The sequence below is a fragment of the Eublepharis macularius genome, chromosome 19 (genome assembly GCF_028583425.1).
Source record: "Eublepharis macularius isolate TG4126 chromosome 19, MPM_Emac_v1.0, whole genome shotgun sequence".
Taxonomy (NCBI): Eukaryota; Metazoa; Chordata; class Lepidosauria; order Squamata; family Eublepharidae; genus Eublepharis; species Eublepharis macularius.
The window spans coordinates 25,331,067-25,350,357 of record NC_072808.1 but is presented as its reverse complement, the minus strand read 5'-3'; the positions used below and the strand labels follow the sequence as shown (position 1 = coordinate 25,350,357).

Sequence of the window (19,291 nt, the reverse complement as noted above, 5' to 3'; positions counted from 1 at the left end):
GCTCTTGAAAAAAATTACGTAGCCCCCAGACACCTGAATGCTGCCTTATCCTACACTGGCAACAACCTGGAGAAGAAAGGCCTGCCCCTTTAGCAAAGGTTTAATAGGAAGTTAATAGGTGATACTGTGGGGATAAATTAGCAGAGTGTAGCAGAAATGTGCATTGGATATAATGAGAGCACACATACTCCAGTTTAGCTCTATAAAAATAGTTTACTACATAAAAGGATAAAATGTTACATTGGAGTAAAATAAGAAATGCCTAACTAGCCACATCTTTGCTAGCTTCTGATCTAGACAGAGTCTTTCTTCAGAATGTTACATCCTCGATAGTAAAAGGCTGACTACAGACTGAACTGGAACTGAACAAAGAGCACTAAAACTGCAGGATATCTTTCTACTTAACTGCCCCCCCCCCGAATAAACTGATTGCCAATAGAGAATCTTACTTCATTAAGAACAGAGACTCCCCTTGCTATATCAAAGCCTAAATGGTTACATGCAAATAGGTTTACTCAGGGCCAAGCCACAAGTGAGGAATGACGCCTGAACGGCAAGTGAACAGACTCACATGTATTCCTCCCTGTTCACTTGCACTCCACTTGCATGTAGTGATCGAGTGGAGTGCAAGTGGAGTGCAAGTGAACAGGGAGGAATACATGCGAGTCTGTTCACTTGCCGTTCAAGCGTCATTCATCACTTGTAGCTTGGCCCATAGTAACACAGTTTAACTCCACGCCACACAAAGTGTCAGCTGCCCATTTCCACTCATTAATCCTCTATTAAAGGGGCAGGACATTTTTCTCCAGGACTGTTTGCAATCCTACATTCTACTGTAGGAAGAAGAGCAGGCTGGAGCTGATAGCCGTCTGGCTTCTCCCAGCCCTGGGATTACTGTCCAGCTGATGGCCTGCATCACTGGAAGGGAAGGGGGGAAGCCAAACATCCACCATGGCAATGTATCCCACGGCCCCATGTGGCCCCCCAAGCCTTTATTTGTGTTGCATGTGCTCAAGAGTTGCAAGGTGAGCAATCCCCTCCTAAAATTGGGATCCTGCGGACAGTAATTTGGAATTAGTTGCTATTGAATTTGGTGCAACTCTCATTTGCAAATAATTTCACTGAGGACAGAGTTAGGGCAACGCGATTGCCTTTGTGCCATCTTGACTGCCAGTTAGAAGCCTGCAGAGCCACCCTGGAAAAGCTGGTATCTTTTCTCCAGAACTTCCTTGCCTCCAAAGTAGAAAGCTTGAACCGGGAGGGGAAGACATCAGAAGAGAAGAGCATAGGCAAGCTGACACGCCCGTGCATGCACAAATGCATCAGACTCCCACAATAATCACCACGTGGTTGTGCCCCAAAGAGATACGTCTCGCTCCACAATGAAATAAAGCCACCCTAATGTCTCAGCTGTGCCTTGCCTCTGGTTTTCCATCGTCCAGCCTGGCCTAAGCAATACAAGACAGCCATGAAGTCATAAACATTCAGAAATGCCTTTCCCTTACAAGCCCAGGCATTTTTTCCCTCATGAAGGGAGAATCAGCTTAGGAGTGGGGGGGCGTGATTGTGAGAGGAAATAATATCCATCATGGCAGAAGTTCAGTAGGGGCCTGCCCAACTCCAATAACTACCTTTCTTTTTTTAAAAAAATACATGGGAGGGCAAAACTCGTTTGAAATTTTGTCCAGTAAATTGGCCCCTAGTCCAAACCCCTAAGGCGGCTAGATTAAACCAGCTTTTCTAAGAAAAAGAGGGTGCTGTGGTGTCTCAGCTCACTCATGGTGAACGCTTCCACCTGGCATTCCAGACAAGAGATGAACAGAGGCGCTTTGCCTTCTTTCCCGTAGCAATTCCAGTCTTCCTTCATAGCTTGCAATCCAAATACTGGCTGTGGCCATCCCAGGACAGCTCCCAAGATTGGATGAGCTCAGTTGCTAGTTATACTAAAGTTTTCAATTTTTCATGTTTCTTTTACTTTTTGTTCTTTTGCAAATGCAGCTGCCAAGACCACTTTATCAAGGAGGAAACGGGCATGTGGAGAAAGGGAAACTCTCTTCTCACTGGAAAAAGCCACACAACGCTGTTGTTACTTCAAGATACCCATATTTTCTTCCCCATCAGAATGAAAACAGCTCAGGGGCAGCATTTTCCCGCAAGAAAACAGCAGGCAAGAAAAGGGTTAACATTTCCCTCTCCTTCACCAGGCCCTTGTCCTCCTCGATAAAGTGATCCAGGCAGCTGCCTTTGCAAAAGAAATGAAAAAATATATCCTTGCTGCACAATTACCAACTTCCGCACCTTCCAGCCTCTGCATAAGACAAACAGGTGGGGCATTACCAAAGCCACGGGATCGTCAGCGAGGCGCTCCTCATCTTCCGTATCTGTATCTGAGGGGGGAAATGTAGTTAAAGCAGACCGAAGGGAGTCTGGAATTATGCAACTAAGAAAGTCAAATATTACGGCTGGGAAAAGAAAACAAGCTACGAACAACAAATGTTCTCTGTTTTTTTTTTTTTTTAACTTTTCACTAATTTGCATTACAGTTCCAAAGTTCCATTTACATTCTTTTTTTCCTAACTGTCGAGAGATTTTACAATCCAATCACATCTTTACAGCACCAACCTAGGTTTATTCTTTTCTGCCTATTTAATTACAAACATCAACCAAGATTTCTTGGAAGTGTAGTTTAAAAAGACAGAGCCGAGGGAGATTGCTCCTCAGAGCGTTTGTTGATTTTTATCTTCGCCTCCCCGAACTAAACTACGCTTCCTGGCTAACACTGCGTCCCTCTACACTTGAATGTCCTCGTGTAAGATGTCTTGAGTAGAGCGACTCTCCGTAAGAACACCCTGAGCAAGACCATCCTGTGGCTTATCATGGCCAGGGAGCCTGAGACCCAGAGCATGAGTGGGGGCTTGCTTTACGGCAAAAAAGGCTGTTTTGGTTTCATCTGTCGAAGGCAAAGGAGACTCTGCAGTAATCACAGGTTTACCACCTCTAACCACAGGGGTTTCGCTTCATTTCTAAGTGGGAGTCAGTTTCTATGGCTGTTCACCTTCCTCTGCAGTACCAGACTCCTATCAGAAAGAAGGCAGTAGAGAGGGTTATTCCCTAGCTTCTGCAGCGCATGGGAAAAACAAGACCCAATGACATGACCTATCTCTGCCTTGGAGGTCCACAGGCAGGCCCACTGATGGACACCCCCTTCTCCCATTTAACACACACACTGCACATAACCACACATGAAGAACCGACTCACCTTCCATCTGGTTTTTGAAGAGAATGATGCGCTTGCAGGCGATATCATGATTATTAGTGAATGTCCGCATGAGAATTACTGCATCCTTGATGGTCACCTTCCCGTAGAATTTCTCTCGCAATCGGCGGACACTTTTTTCCAGCTGTACCAGAGAAGGGTGAGATGGCAGACAGTCAGTCAAGAACAATACGTTCTCATAGCTGAGTGAGGCCTGTTAATCTTTTCCTTTAACATCTGTCCCTTCTGGAGCAAATAACACATTCATGTATATACAAGATACATGGTTCATATATGAAATAAAATGCATGAAGACAGCAGATTAGCTACAAAGAAAATATCAACAATTACTTCTGTTGTTAACAGGGCCGTTTCCAGACGGCTTACCTGCCTCCGGAACGTCGCGCCATCTTGCGGGGAAAACGCGAAAGATCGCGTTTTCTCGCGCGAGTTTTGCGCGATGTCGCATTAAACGGCCCAGGTCACTTCTTGCATACCTGTGAACAGGTCAAATTTTCTTGTATACATCTGAATTTTGCATAGAAACATCTCTGTCAATGATAGGATGTTTTTGGAGGTCTTTCATTCATACGGTCACCATAAGTCAGAGGCGACTTGACGGCACATAACACACACACACCTCTCACCAGCTGAACCTCTTGTATTTCATGGCCCTTCGGCTCCATTTAATTCTACTTTTTTTTCCTTTTGTGATTTAAACATGTATCTGCCCAAATCCTCTAATGCTGAATTTTTAAAATTTGATTCGCCCACTTACCAGCAATCTTCCAGTTACATTGCTGATCTAAAGATTTCTATTTTCCAACAAAAAAGAACTTCGAAGGGAGGATCCCATACTCAAGTGGTGAACTGGTATTGAACTCTTTGATGAATCCTATCTTCTCCCTGTCTGCCCAAAGCTGAACAAGAATTTGCAATTTTTTACTCACTTTAGGTGCTAATTTCTTAGCACAATCCATGAATGTCAGATGTCAATTAGTTCAGCTGTATCTCAATATGGTCTTTGTACTTTCAAACTGGGTTGGTTCATCCTATACTTTCTGTGATTAGGTCTGATTTCATGTCAGTCTGACTTTACCTTTGTAATCACAGTTGGAAGTGGTACTTCCTCACTCTGAGCAGATTGATTACCCTTTTGCTTGGATCTTGTTTTAAGCTGGCTTCTCTTTTCTATCATCTCCCATCTTTCTGTTGTTCATATCTAGAAACGCATCAGCCCTAGTGGATGGACATTTCCATGCATCTGATGATGTGAACTCTAAGCTGGGATAAATGTGATTAGGCATTAGGATTCAGAAAGGTTCTTTGGTAAAGGGACAAGGATAGGGGACTGTGGCCATTTTCACATGCCTAAAACTTCCATAAAATTGTGCAAAACTCACGGCACAACGGTGTCTTCATAGCGCAATTGCCTGTTTAATGGCACGATTTCTGATGTCATCGGGCCATTAAATGGAAAATCGTGCTACGAAGATGCCGTCGTGCTGTAAGTTTTGCACGATTTTCTGGAGGCGTTTACAGGAGTGTGAAAATGGCCTATATTAGCACGTGCTCTATGTTGCTGTAAACTCTGTATTCAGATTTATGGTTGTCTCCAAATTTCTGCCCTCCGTGCCCTATTACATTTTTTAAATGTTTGACTGAATTGACCTACATTGTGTCATCTACCTTGAGTCCCAGGGCTTTCCCACACACTCGATTTATTCCTGATTTTCCTAGCAGTCAATCCTGAACTATTAGAATCGATTTGGATATATGTCAACTCCCTTGGCAGTTGTGGAGCTGGTTTATTTTGTTCTGCACGTTCCTTGAATAATCAGGAATTTCAAGGGAAGATATTGTTGTCATCAGCAACATCGCAGCACCCCATCCTTTTTTATTTTTTGCACATGCTTATATTAGTATAAAGGCTGAAGTTTTAAAAAATGATAAAAAATGGACAGAATGCCTGTCTTTGAATGGAGAAGCATAAAAAGGGAACAGGCCCCCCCCCCCCCGCAACCCGGAGAGCCCTGCCTGGGCTGGCCCAGAGCCAAGAGGAGGAGGCCAGCACCAGCAGAATAAACTCGCCTCTTTTGGGATAGAGCCCACCGCAGCAGCAGGTGTGTGGTTTTCAAACCACGCTGCTCTTTCTGGTGCCAGAAGTGGCCACTCCCACCCTCTCCTGGGCCACTAGGGATCTTGCAATTTTTTTTTTAAATCATCAATTTCATATCAATAGATCGACCTAGCATTGCAATAATAAAAGGCGCAGCAGTTTCTCTGAATTCCCAGCTTTCATTTTTAAAACAGCAAGTCTCTAGCCCCTTATCTTGCAGAGATACAAGGGAAAAGGCGCATCGCCGCAAGGAAAGGGACTAGAGACTTGCTTCTTCAAAAATGAGAACTGGGAATTCAGAGAACCTGCTGCGCCTATTATTACAACGTTAGGTCTATCTAGTGATATGACATTGACGGTTTAAAAAGACCAAAACAAAACCAGGAAGGGGGCAAAGGAAGGCAGGAGGAAGAGCGGTCCAACGATGATGAACGTCCAGTCATCAAAAAGTGGGTTGGAGGTGGGTGAAACAAACAAAACCAAAAGAAACATTATGCACAAGGGGGGAAAACGGCTCAAAACTGGCTTCCAGAAAATGATTGGGGTAAAAGTGGTCTCAAAAGAATCAGAAAAGGCCTAGGGGAAAACCAAAAAACGCACACAAAACTCAGGTGATAAATTGAAGCAGTATGGACCCAAAACCGATAGGAAAAAAACAGCGTGGAAAGCACTTCAGTAAGAAAGGTGGACTATAAATAAAGTAAATAAAATAAAGATGCCCCTGTTTTATTTTTGAAGTCTGGCAAGTATTCACATACATACTGTCAAGAACAGCATAAGACTGCATCATTCACCTAGCCATAGCTGTAATTTACATATGTGAATTCGCACATGTGAATTATAATATCAAATGGAAAATGTATACATTCAAATACATATTTTGGAGCAAAATGGTTTGGGGTTGCAAACAATGCAGAGATAGTTTTGAATTGCATCTGCTGCTGTTTTAAGGTTCTTAAAGGAATTTGCGATATAATTTGTTTGTTACCTATAAATGTGATTGTTATTATGCTGTTAGCCCGCTGAGTCCGACACTGAAAGAGAGTGCAGGATATATGGGAGATGCAGACCATGGTTTGAAATGATGTTTAATTTGTGCTAGTGACTTGGACATTTAGACATCAGCAACCGCCCACTTCTTTGCAAATGACAGCTGACTTGTGGGCATGAACATTTAATTTGGGAAGCTGGCCCAGGAATTATTTGGTCACCTTTCCAGAAATGCATTTTTAAAAGACAGCAGCCACTTGAGAGAAGAGATGGTTGCCGCAAAATACAGAAATGCTGATGGGTTGTTTGTCACATTTGTTTTGCAGCGCCTGGTCACCAGGCACACAACACAGCTGGCAAGTGAGGGCAATTTCCCGGAGTTTGCATCAGAACTTCCCAAGGGATTTCCCACCCCCCCCAATACCTTTGCTCTACTTCTACAGTTTACTCAAAGTAAACATAACCCTGAACAGATCCATGATATCAACCCAGCAAAGGATCAGAGGAAAATAGCCAGTTGCTTCTGGAAACGGTCAGATATAAAATTTGCAACAGGCCCTGCTAAGAGAAACTGAAGCACCTCTTTCTGCAGTCGATTCTTCTGCGCCTAAGGCCTTTTCTAATCTGTCTCTTTCACCCTTGCCAGATGTTTCTTATTTTTTCTTCCCTAATGAAACCAGCAGTTCAGCAGTGAAACACCGGCTATTTTGCATCGATATATTTAACCATTCAAGGTTAGCATTGTGTTTGGGCACCACTATGCAGCTCTCTCTCTCTCTCTCTCTCTCTCTCTCTCTCTCTGTCAAGCAGGCCTCCCAGGGTTGTTGTAAGGACAGTAAAGCACTTTGTACAAAGCAAAGTGCAGCAAAACCATTTCTGTTCCCCCCTCAACACCGATCTTTCTTGTTTTCAGTCAGTTTTGTTCTTTCCTCCTTTCTGACGCATTTTTCCTGGGTTTGCCTCTTTCCTTCTTTCTCTCTCCGCCATCTGTCTCCAATACTTCTCCCTTGTGCAGCCTCTACCACGGCTGCTATCCTCCACGTGCCCGCCTGCATCCTAACCTTCCACCCTGCTGCATCTTTACCTGGCCTTCCTCTATGCAGTACAGAGTTCTTTGGAGGTCTTCTTTCAGCATGATTTTTACTGGGCAACCAGCCTTTTCAACAGAAACCCACCCAAGACTTATTCCAGGTCTACTTGCCTGTCCTTGACAGGATCATGCATTATGTGGTTTAAGGATACCCCAAAAACACACTGTCTGAATCAGGCAAGCACAGGTGTGGAAATGTGTTGCAAACACACACACTCAGCAGGGAGCCAAGAGTCAACTGGAGCTCCTGCTAAGCGTATGACAGAAGGTAAAGTTATTAATGACCTAATAACATTCAGGTTAGAGACAGTTCTCTATAAAGACCATTCAAGAAAATGCAACAAGACGGGTATCCTACTATATAAAAGACGAAGCGTATTCAAGACAACTCACTTCCTACCCTGGTGTGCCACCAGAGGACACTGTTGTGGAGGGAAGCCCAGATGAGGCAAACAGACCTCCAAGAGAGCGTGCCACGGCAGGAAGCCCAGGCCGGGATCAGGAGCGAAGCAGGTGGCAATGCCCCCCCACCCCGCTCCCTTCACCCAGCTGGGATACAGAGCATAGCAGGTGGCAATGCCCGCCCTCCATCTTCACCCAGCTGGGATCAGGAGTGAAGCAGGTAGCAATGCCTGGCCCCTGCCTTCACCCAGCTGGGATCAGGAGTGGTAGAAACAAGAGTGGGGACCCACACCTTGGGAAATATACTGGAGGAAAATTCGAGAGCAAAAACACTGTATAATAATATTATATAATTTATACGTCAATTAAAGTGCCAAGTGCTCAAGTGCTATAGATCAGTAAATACATCAATAAATACAGCACCATATACAAATATCCATCATAAGCAATACATAGACATTTTCAATACATAGATACAAAAGTACAGATTCTCTCATATATAATGAGGTGACGGCCACTCAGAAGTATCAAAGTCCAATAGCACCCTGACATGTAATGCAAGTCCCAAATAGATCACAGTCTATTTTTGTAGGTGCATGGAAGAAGATGCTCCCAGGAAACCCAAAGGGACAAGTAGGTAAGTATAGCACTAAAGGTGCTAACGAACGCTCTTGTTCTTCTTATGCTATTTTTTTGAATTCTATAGGTAGACGCAGCTCAGGTGGGAAAATCCCTTCACAAACACAACAAGGGGCTGGCTAATTATCAACCTGTTTCCTAAAGCTTCATCAGGGGTCCTCCAACTTTTCTACCATCCAGTTCTAAAGAATAAACAATGCTAAATAAAGAATCTAAAATAAAACGAACGATGTAATCTGTTATTTGTTGAAAACTCACCAACCCTTATATCAGTAAATTCTCATGGGACAAGCTCGGCGCCTCAGGATTATGAGCTGTGCGCAACATAGAAACTGTTGATCACCCTTAAAAGATCAGTACTCAAATGGAGGAAAAGATGTGAAGGGGACACTTTCATAACAACCCATTTCACAGAAAGCAAGACAAATCCAGTACGTTGTTCAAACCATCTGGTTTCATAGTTTTCAAATAATAAATCCCAAAAGACTCTTTCTGCAATAAAATACGTTGTTTAACTTCAGTAGTGCCCTTCACGGCTACAAAAAGAGTAGAAAAACAGAAAGCCCTTTCATTCTGGTGACATTGTAAGAAATGATCAGTCAATGGTGCATCAAGAATCTTGTTTTTAATCCTAGAAATGTGTTCTAGGATACAAACTTTTAAAGGGCGAATTGTACTGCCCGTGTACCACCTGTCACAATCACAAATAATTAGACAACCCCAGCCGTTTGACATGTAGAGAAGTCATGCAACATAATAGATTGTCCTGTCTTGGAGACAATGCTCTTGTTTGATAAAGGACACACTTTACAGTGGCCACAAGGATAACGGCCACTGACATTTTGAGAGCTAGTAACACTGGGTGTTGGTTGATCGGAGTGCACTAGTCCCGTAGGCACCTTGTTTTTCTCAAGCCAATAGTAGGTGGTAAACTACAGCCTGGAATATCCTGAACTAAGTGCCAGTATTTATAGACAATTTATTTTAACTTTATGGGACAATGGGGTGAAATCTAATGCCCATCTCAGACAATCCTCATTATTTTTAATCTTAGATTGAAACAATTCCTACCGTGGGATCATTTGTGCCTAGTGCTGAGCCCTAGTAATGATGCTTGAAGGATAACTCCGCTCTAGAAAGGCTTGTGATAAACTCCGTGCTTCCCTATTGTAATCCCTAAAGTCTGAAGAATTTCTTTTCAGTCTTAGTAGTTGCCCATATGGGATGTTATCCTTTAAATGCTTTGGGTGAAAGAAGTGGACTTTTTAAAGGGCCAAACCCGTATTTTTTCATCATCACCCCTGTAGACTACTATGTCCAAAAAACTCACATATTTTTGGTTAAATGTCCAAGTATATTTAATATTTTAATCTATCCCATTAAGCCATTCTCCAAAAGATTGTATTAGATCCAACCCATCAAATATAAGGAACATGTCGTCTATGCACCGGAAATATTTATAAATCCTTTCATAAAGAGTTTTAGCTGTTTGATCATAAAGACTTATTTTCTAAATCCGCCATATACAAGTTGGCCACACTGGGGGCCATGGCACAGCCCATAGCGACGCCAAGGGCTTTTTTTCTGGGAAAAAAGGTGGTGGAACTCAGTGGTTGAGCTCAGGACCGCACAATGACGTCACTTTGGGTCAGCTGGAACAGGGGGGGAGTTTTAAAAGTTTAAATCGCCCTTGGCGAAAATGATCACATGACCGGTGGCCACGCCCCCGATCTCCAGACAGAGGGGAGTTTAGATTGCCCTCTGCGCCAGTGGCACGGAGGGCAATCTAAACTCCCCTCTGTCTGGAGATCAGGGGGCAGGGCCACCGGCCATGTGACCATTTTCAAGAGGTACCGGAACTCTGTTCCACCACGTTCCCACTGAAAAAAACCCTGGCGATGCCTCTGATTTGAAAGTAAAATTGGGATTGAAACCTAAAATAATTTTTTTCAAGGACCAAATCAACTAGTTGTAATAGAAGAGGTGTGGCTGGAGACTGGGATGGACGGGCACATAAGGTGTATTCAATGATGGACTTCGCTCCCTCCAAGGGAATAGAGGTGTAAAGTGAGGCCATGTCCATAGCGATGAAAACATGGTTGGAGTTTAAAGGGACACCTTCTACCATCTTAATAAAACTGCCCATGTCCTTAACAAACGAGGGGGAATTAACAACAAAGAGTTGGAGAAACTGATCAATATACGTGGCTAAAGGATCCAAAATAGAGTTCATTCCTGAAACAATAGGTCCACCAAGTGGAGGAAAAATGTTTTTGTGAATTTTGGGCAACACATAAAAAACGGGAGTTCTAGGTGTGGGGTTAATGAGAGCATGGTGAGTGTGTACAGAGATTTCCCCTCCCATCAAATCCTCATCTAAAACAATCTTTATCGGAGAGGCAATTTTATTTGTGAGGTCTTGGGAAATAGGAGGGTAGCTCAAACGATCACTCAACTGGTACGTGATTTCATGGATACAAGTAACGGTGTCTAATATAACAATACCCCCCACCTTTATCCACTGCCTTCACTGGTCCAGGCCGTGTACTGTTGCTCTCTCTTTCTTAATCAAATTATACCAGGTCAATTTGTGGTTAGTTTTGACAGATGTCAAATCTTTATTAACATGTATTCAAAAGCCTCAGTCCTGGGGTCTGTAACACTGGGCATAAAGGTGGCTCAAGTACGGATGCAGGGGTCCTCTCTAGGTCGAGGAAGATCTTGAAAGAATCTTTTCAATTTAATTGATCTGTAAAGTTTGAACAGGTCTACGCGAGTTTGGAAAGGTCTATGTTGGGGAGTGAGCACAAAGCTTAACTCTTTATTCAAGGTGGTACTTTCAAGATCACTAAGGGGGTGAGACATAAGATTGAATACTAGATCTTCCATCTGCCTCTATTGTAATTGCAGTTGGTACCCCTGCCTTTGCCTAAAAAAGGGTTTTTGTCCAGTATTCCGAACCTTTCTAGAATGGAGTTGCTTATAACTAGTCCCTTCGTCACCTGAAGTATCGGTGTCCAAAGGTTCAGTGGTGTCTAAATCAGGTAAGCTTTCCAAAGGGTGAGCCCAACTAACCTGTCTTTTCTTACCAGCGTCAGACTGATCCCACCAACTATAGACACGTCTAGTACTGTAATCATTGGCATCCCACTTAAATTTCTTAATCTCTTTAATCTTGTGTTCAAACTCTTTAACAGATTTGTCTAGTTCCTTTAATTTGTCTCAAATTCATCATTAGTTCCTGCACCATTAAGGAGCTCCACTCCTGATCCCAGCTGGGTGAAGGGGGGCGAGCATTGCCACCTACCCCACTCCTGATCCCAGCTGGGTGAAGGTGGGGGCGGGTATTGTCACTTGCTCTGCTCCTGATCCCAGCTGGGTGAAGGTGGGGGCGGGTATTGTCACCTGCTCCGCTCCTGATCCCAGCTGGGTGAAGGGGGATGAGCATTGCCACCTACCCCACTCCTGATCCCAGCTAGGTGAAGGCAAGGGGCGGGCATTGCCCCCTGCTCCGCTCCTGATCCCAGCTGGGTGAAGGTGGGGGCGGGTATTGTCACCTGCTCCGCTCCTGATCCCAGCTGGGTGAAGGTGGGAGATGGGCATTGCCACGAGCTCTGCTTCTGATCTTGGCCTGTGCTTTCTGCCGCGGTGCTCTTTCTGGAGGTTTGGCTGCCTCATCTGGGCTTCACTCCACAGCAGCGTCCTCTAGTGGCGCACCAGGTTAGGAAGTGAGTTGTCTTGGATACACTTAGCCTTTTATATAGTAGGATATTGCTAAAAAGAGACTGTAACACAGCTACCCAATTGGGTAGCCAGTGCTGTCATGTCACAAATCAAGGAAAGGCTTTTATTCAACACCCAGCACACAAGCCAAGCATGTTGTGTTTGGCATGGCAGATTCCGTGCTCCATCCCAAATGCGGGGGTTAGTTCGAGATCAGATGGGCTCAGCTGCGAGGCTGAAGGGGCAGGCTGGAAGCCAGCGAGGTCCTGAGGAGGGATCCCCCTCCGGTGCAGCAGCCATCATTTCAAACCACAATTTGGAACGTAGTAGTTGTAGAAGTTGGAGCATCAGGTCTCCCACGAATGCCCTCCTGCCTCACCCGGACCTGCTTATGGAGCGTCTTGTTGCAGTAGACGTCACACTGTGCATTCTATGCATCCCTTTCAATCACATTCCTAAGAGGGTGCCTTGAAAGCAAAACCACAATTAACAACAAGCAAACAATCGCTGCGATTTATGGCTACTGTATATTATTATAATTGAAATGATGTGATCCTTACATATTACATAGATAACAGAAAATCATCACAACAAATGATGTGTTTCTGTATCACAATTTTAGAAAAGTCCCATCCTGGTGATGTAGCGGAACAGCTTTGGTAAGAAGTAGAAGTAAGACGAGGCCTCTAAGCCCGTTTCATTGTGGGCCTTCCTCGGAAGCTCTCTCCCTAAAATTCACCATCATCATTATAACGTGAGGGACACCACATAGCTGGAGGGAATCTGAGTATTATAAAGGAGCATATGTTGTAATATTTAGACTTAGCTCTTGTTTGCAATTCAACATTTACATAGGAAGCAAGCCAGTCCAATAGCCTTAATCGGGTACAAAGCCTACTGCTCTAATTAACTGGCAAAGCAATCTCTAAACATACTAGCAACATACCCCTCTAAAAAAACAACTAAACCCCACAACTCCATGCAGCTGTGTGTGAAATTATCACATCCTTAAAGGTACAGATCACAATTATAACTATGATCAATGATCAAATTAATCAAATATTTGATTAATTATTTGATTAAATAATTGATTACCTCAAAATGTTGAATACATTTTAAATAAGATATGTATAACATTTTATATTCATTTACATATTTATAACATTTATATTATATTATATTATTTTAATTTATATTGTATTATATTATATTATATAATGTATATTATAACATTTATAACATTATATTGTAACATTTATAATATTTATATTTATTTACATATTTACAACATCATAACATATATTTATAATATAATATAACTATGTCTCAAAATGCAACTATCAGAAAAGCAATATAAATACATTTACATAATGGTCTTTAGAAAGTAACTCCTATATATAACATGAGAGATCCAAATCTGTATTGAGTCCATAGGTCATATATGCTTTTAACCTATACATCCAAACTGCCTCTTGACAGAGCAACTTTTTTTGTACATCAAAACAACTGTATGCATGTGATACGTTTGTACATAAAGAACCGCAACTCATCAGCAGAGTGTAGCACATTTTGTATTACCTCAAAAATTATGTTTAATTTTAAGGAGGTAACTTCTGAGGAAGATCTACTAAGACTAACTTTTGAGGAATGTCCGCAACGAAACAGGCTTACATCTAGGGGTTCGTCTTACTTAATACAAAAGCTGTTCCACTACATCACAAGAATAGGACTTTTCTAAAACTGTGTTACAGGAACACATCGTTTGTCGTGTTTTTCTGTGTAATACGTAGGAATCACAAGTCATTTCAATTATTATAATTCACAGAAGCCATAAATCACAATGACAGTTTGCTTTTTGTTAATTTTTTTCTCCACACTGTTTGAAAGTAAAACCACTCCTGTGACATACAGGCATTTCTAAAGCAGTCTTATTTTAGTTGCAAAAGAGTAGAGCCTAAAGAGTCCAGTAGCACCTTTAAGACTCTGACGATGCATCTGACCAAGAGAGCTGTGGTTCTCGAAAGCTTATGCCACAATAAAGTCGGTAAGTCTTAAAGGTGCTACTGGACTCTTTACTCTTTTGCAACTCCAGACTAACACCGCTAACTCCTCTAGATCTTATTTCAGTTGCTTATTCCCATATTAAAAACAAAACACTGAGATGCAACATAAGCAGAGTGCCTGGCTGAGCACACCACTTGACTACCTGCCTCCCTTCCCCCTGCCCTCATGACCACCTCACACAGAGATGCTCATTTTTTTCACTACTCAGGCCCAAGTGGTTGCCTAGCCCAGCTCTATGATGTGGTTATATTTGTATACAGTAATGCTCCCTGTTTCAAGAAGGATATTGTAGAAGGTGCAGAAGAAGGCAACCAAAATGTCCAAGGGGCGGAAGCACCTTCTTTTTAGTCTGGTGGGGAGAGACTTAAGGATGATTTTATTATTTCACTGCCAAAGGACATAGTAAAAGCCACAAGCATACATGGGTTGAAGAGGGAAATAGACAAATTAATGGAGGATAGATCTATTAGTAGCTACTGGCCATGGTGACTAAAGGGAACCTCCACATTCAGAGGCAGTCAACCTTTGAGTGTTAGGAGGCAAGATCAGGGGTAAGCCTCAGCCTCTACAGGTTGGCTGCTGCAAGAAACAGGATGCTGAACTGGATGGACCCCCCGTCTGATCCAGCAGGGCTCTTCTGATGTCCTTATGGTGGTCGTGGAGAGGGCCCTCAAGTCACAGCTGACTTATGGCACCCCCTGGCGGGGTTTTCATGGCAAGAGACTAGCAGAGGTGGTTTGCCATTGCCTGCCTCAGCAACCCTGGTCTTCCTTGGAGGTCTCCCATCCAATTATTAACCAAGGCCAACCCTACTTAGCTTCTGAGATATCAGGCCCACCTAGGCTATCCAGGTCAGGATGCCTGTACGGTACAGGTTTGTAAAATTATACCATGAGGCAGAGTAAGCGCACTGCTCTTTTTTCATCGTCTCCTAACACTAAAACTTGAGGTCACTGGAGAAAAGTAATACAATACAAAGGGAAGTTCTTCATGGAAGTCACAGTGACAGGATACAATACTCCTACAGCTTTAAAAGAGGATAAAACAACACGTAGTGTGTAGTGGTAGGACTGTCAGACTAGGACCTGGGAAATCCGGGTTCAAATTGCCACTCTGCCACTGGAAGCTTGCTGGGTGACCTTGGGCCAGTCGCACTCACTTAACCTGCATCGCAGTGTTGTTGTAAAGATAAAATGGAACAGGGGGGAATGATGTCAACCACTTTGGGTCCCCGCTGAAGAGAAAAGCGGGGTGCAATGAAGTAGATAAATAAACCTGAAAGATGCACCAGCCGACAGCTGTCAAGCATGACGGCTAAATGGAACCTCTGAAATCCCAGTTGCTTCTGGGGCCTTCGTGTTCCGTTTGTGAGCTTCCCGTATACTGTATGTTGGAAAGAAGGTGATGGAGGAGAGGTGACATCTTTCCATGATGTTCTTCAAAACACGCAAAGATGCGCAGCAAACGCCCTCTTCCCCACACCCTTCCCAAGCTAGAAGCAGGCCAAATTTCGTCTTGTAGGGTCTGTTTTTGTTCTGGGCTTTTAAAACCAGAATTACTACCAATGGTGCGCCAACATATTTGAGCACGCCCACTGGCAGGGCCAGTTTAAGGTCCCTTGTCAGGGCAAGCATGACCCCCATCCCGGGACCTATTGCCACTTGCCAGCCTCGTCCAAGCCAAGTCCCTGCAGCAGGGACCCAGCCAGAAGCGGACTGGGCTGGACTGGACTGCCCTGGAGTACCAACGAGTGGAGTACCTCGGAGCCTTCCTTTCTGGGCCGGGGAAGCGGCCCTGCCCACTGGCTCCTGTCTTGCGAAGAACGCTACCAGGGCCGGGCCGGGTTAAAATCCGATCCAGCGTTTCTTCCAAGCAACTCCCCGCCCCGCCCTCCTTCCTGCCCACTTTCATCCGACCGGCACGCATCTGGAGCGGCTTCCGGACGCCAGCCGGGCCCTTCAACAGAACCACCACGGTTGCCAGAAGAGGAAGGCTCGAAGAGCATGTGCAGAATTCTTCCTCCCTCCCTCCCCGGTTGCCTCCCCCCGGCTTCGGGGATCGGCCGGGCAGGGGGCTGTCCGGGCTGGGCCTCCCATTTTAGCACAGACAGGCGGCTTCTCCCCGCCCCCCCCCCCTCCCCGGTTCTGCTACAGGGCCCCTCCCCCATTACGAAAACGCTTTCGCGGCGGATTACACGCATCTAATAAACCCCGGCAAACAGACGCGCCGAATGGAACCTCCCGGGTCAGAGGCAGCCTATCTGCGCAGACCAGCGGCAGGGGAGGGGCCGGCTGCAGCCCGGCTGCTGGTCCGACCCCGCGGGGCTCTCTCGCCTGGCCGGGCACCGAGAAGCGCAGCCCCCAGGCCGCGCCCCCCGCCGCCGCGCGGAGCGACGCCTACCTCCACCTCCTCCTGCCCGACCCGCTGCATGGCGCGGCAGGCGAAGGGCGCCGGCCCGGCCCACGCCGCTCGCTTCGTGGGACTGCGCGGGGCCGGGGCGCGCCGTCCGAACGAGGCAGGGGAGTGGCCGGGGGCGGCGCAAGGAGCCCGGCCCGGTCAGCCCGGCCCAGCCCAGCCCAGCCCGGGGCTGCTTTCGGTTTCGCTCCGGCTCGCGCGGTGATCCCGCCCTGCGTGTGCGAGACCCGCAGGCTGCCCGCGGGGCCTGTCCTCCCAACGGCAACGGGCGTCCGCGCTCTCCCGCCCCTCCACCGGCATTCAGCTGGCCTCATCTCTGCACCGCCGCCCAAGCCGAGAAAGCCGCACCGGTTGGATTTCTGCCTTTCCCGTGACCGCGCCTGACTGTGCCAAACTGATTTCCTTATTTTATTGATGTGTCTTGTATCGTCCGCCTTTCTCACTGAGACTCAAGGCGGATTACACAGTGCGAGATTAGCACCGCCAGTATTCGGGACATGTCGGTAAGCGATGCCGTAGAGTCAATAAACACAAGGTTGCGAAGACGTGGGGATCCGATGCAGAGTGGACGAAATGCCGGAACAGAACATAAGCAGTTCTAGGACTGGCGTTGGACGTTGGCTTCTCAATTACAATCATGATGTTGCGCCCACAGAGAGCCAGTGAAGCCTGGCGGATGGAGTGTGGAACTAGAATCTGGTTTTTCAGATTCCCATACACACACACACACCATGCTGAGTGAACAAGGTTGCCAACAGGCCGGGAGATAAATCTCACTTGAATAAGGGAAGAGGCCTGTGAAGCTTTTCATGGCACGGGAGTGACATTGCTTGGCTAGTAACAGCAAATTCAGCCTGTATTAAAGGGCCACGACATTTTTCTGCCAGGGTTGTTTTGAGACAAAATGGAGCAGAGGGAAAGGACTTTCAGTCCCCATTGAGGAAGACAGGGTAGGAAAAATATGAAGCAAATAAATAAGCAATTTTCCTATTGTACAAAAACGCTTTCCAATGTTTATCTGATTTCTTGCTAACATTATAATCCCTCTTGTTCCTTGAGAAAAGCAATGCAGTACACTTGGCCATCCTCTCCCTCCCTCTCCCAGCAACCTTGCCAAGTAGGCTAGGCTGAGAGAGAGATGGCCCACCACGCTTCATGGTATGGTCTGAACCAAGACCGCCGCAGTCCTAAACATTCCATCCTTTACACCAACAGGCTCCTTTTAATGTATTTTTAATTCCCTCTGTGTTGAATATGAGAGTCCAATGGCTGACAGAATAAAGTGTCCGCTGGAGGGGTGGGAGGGAGGGGACAGCCTGCTCAGTTCAGAGGAAACAGCGAGATGATGTACAGAAATAATTTGTTGTAGAGGAGGAGGATGGGACAGTATCAGATGCAGGTCTAAATAGAAATCACTTTCTAACAGAAGTTGGCCCTGAGTTAGAGATTTTCATTATGAAAATACCTTTATAATTATGCTATAATTAATTAGTTATTTATTAAAATATTTCTAAGACCACCTTTCCCCCAACAAAGTCAAATTATCTCTTGACGCCATTTTGGGGGATGTGTGACCTATACAATTTATCTTTCTAAAAATTCTGTGGTACTCACTGATGTTACGGGTGGGAGGCATAATCTTTATGGGTTTTACTACAGATATCTGGGGAATTCCTTGAATGTCACTGCACTTTGAACTGTGCAAGGAAACAAATCGGCAGCGAGTACAGATCTTTCACCCTTGTATCCTATCCCTGGCCATAGCCTGGCTGCTGCATTTTGGAAAAAAACTGGAGTTTCCAGAACTGTTTTCAAAGGTAGCCCCACGGAAAGCACGTCACAGTAATCTAACCTGGATGCAATCAGAGCATGGATCACTGTGGCCAGATCACATTTTTGGAAGAATGACTCATAGCTGGTGAACCAGCCAAAGCTGGTAAAAGGCACTACGTGCCACACGGGAGACCTCAACATAGGCTGGCTCTGCAGTCCCTGAGCAGCTTCTCCATTGACTAACAGAAGCTCATTTTGTCCGGATTGCACTTCAGTTCATTGGCCCTCATGCATCCTACCTTCTCCAGGTACCTGTTATGGACTGCACAGATCCACCTGACTCAGCTGTTAAGGAGGAATAGAGCTAATTACATCGGGATATTGGTGGCACCTTACTCCAACTTTGCTGTGCAACCTTGCTGTCACACTGACATTCTCAGTAGACCTGCCTTATGCATAAACTGGGAATTGAAATGCTTCGTCTTCCTTGATGCACAGAAGCAAACGAGGTTCTTGATTCTCACTATCTAGACGTTGCAACTAAAATAACTTGGAACAGTTGTGGGAACATCTGGGTTCAAAACACAATAGGGTGTACTCGCACAAGTTATCTTACAGACTGTTCTGATGCCTCAGATATCACACTCTGGGGTCAGAGTAGCTTCTCCTTTCTTACAATAAACTTGAGATTCTCTACTCTTCTACACTGCCCCATCCAACAGTTTTCTTTATGAAGATGAGGAACTAATTATTTATTTACAAATCTCTGTAATGTCTCATATAGATGTAATTAATGGCATTTGTTAAGTGACTGTAGTAT

General features: G+C 45.0%; 1 protein-coding gene across 4 annotated transcripts in view; it reads right to left on the bottom strand.

Moving 5' to 3' along the window:
* SHFL (shiftless antiviral inhibitor of ribosomal frameshifting) overlaps window positions 1-16,821 on the bottom strand; it is a 28,443-nt gene extending 11,622 nt beyond the window's left edge. Inside the window, exons 1-4 of one of the 4 annotated variants that reach the window (XM_055003381.1) lie at window positions 16,684-16,700; window positions 3,644-3,753; window positions 3,260-3,401; window positions 2,287-2,387 (exon numbers count right to left, since the gene is read on the bottom strand). In XM_055003381.1, the coding sequence (XP_054859356.1) occupies window positions 2,287-2,387; window positions 3,260-3,329 (171 nt within the window). In that variant the 5' untranslated portion in view covers window positions 3,330-3,401; window positions 3,644-3,753; window positions 16,684-16,700. Of the gene's footprint in view, window positions 1-2,286; window positions 2,388-3,259; window positions 3,402-3,643; window positions 3,754-16,683 lie in introns of all 4 variants that reach the window. The other 3 variants (XM_055003378.1, XM_055003379.1, XM_055003380.1) reach the window with 3 other exon arrangements.
* Between the last annotated feature and the right edge of the window lie 2,470 nt (window positions 16,822-19,291).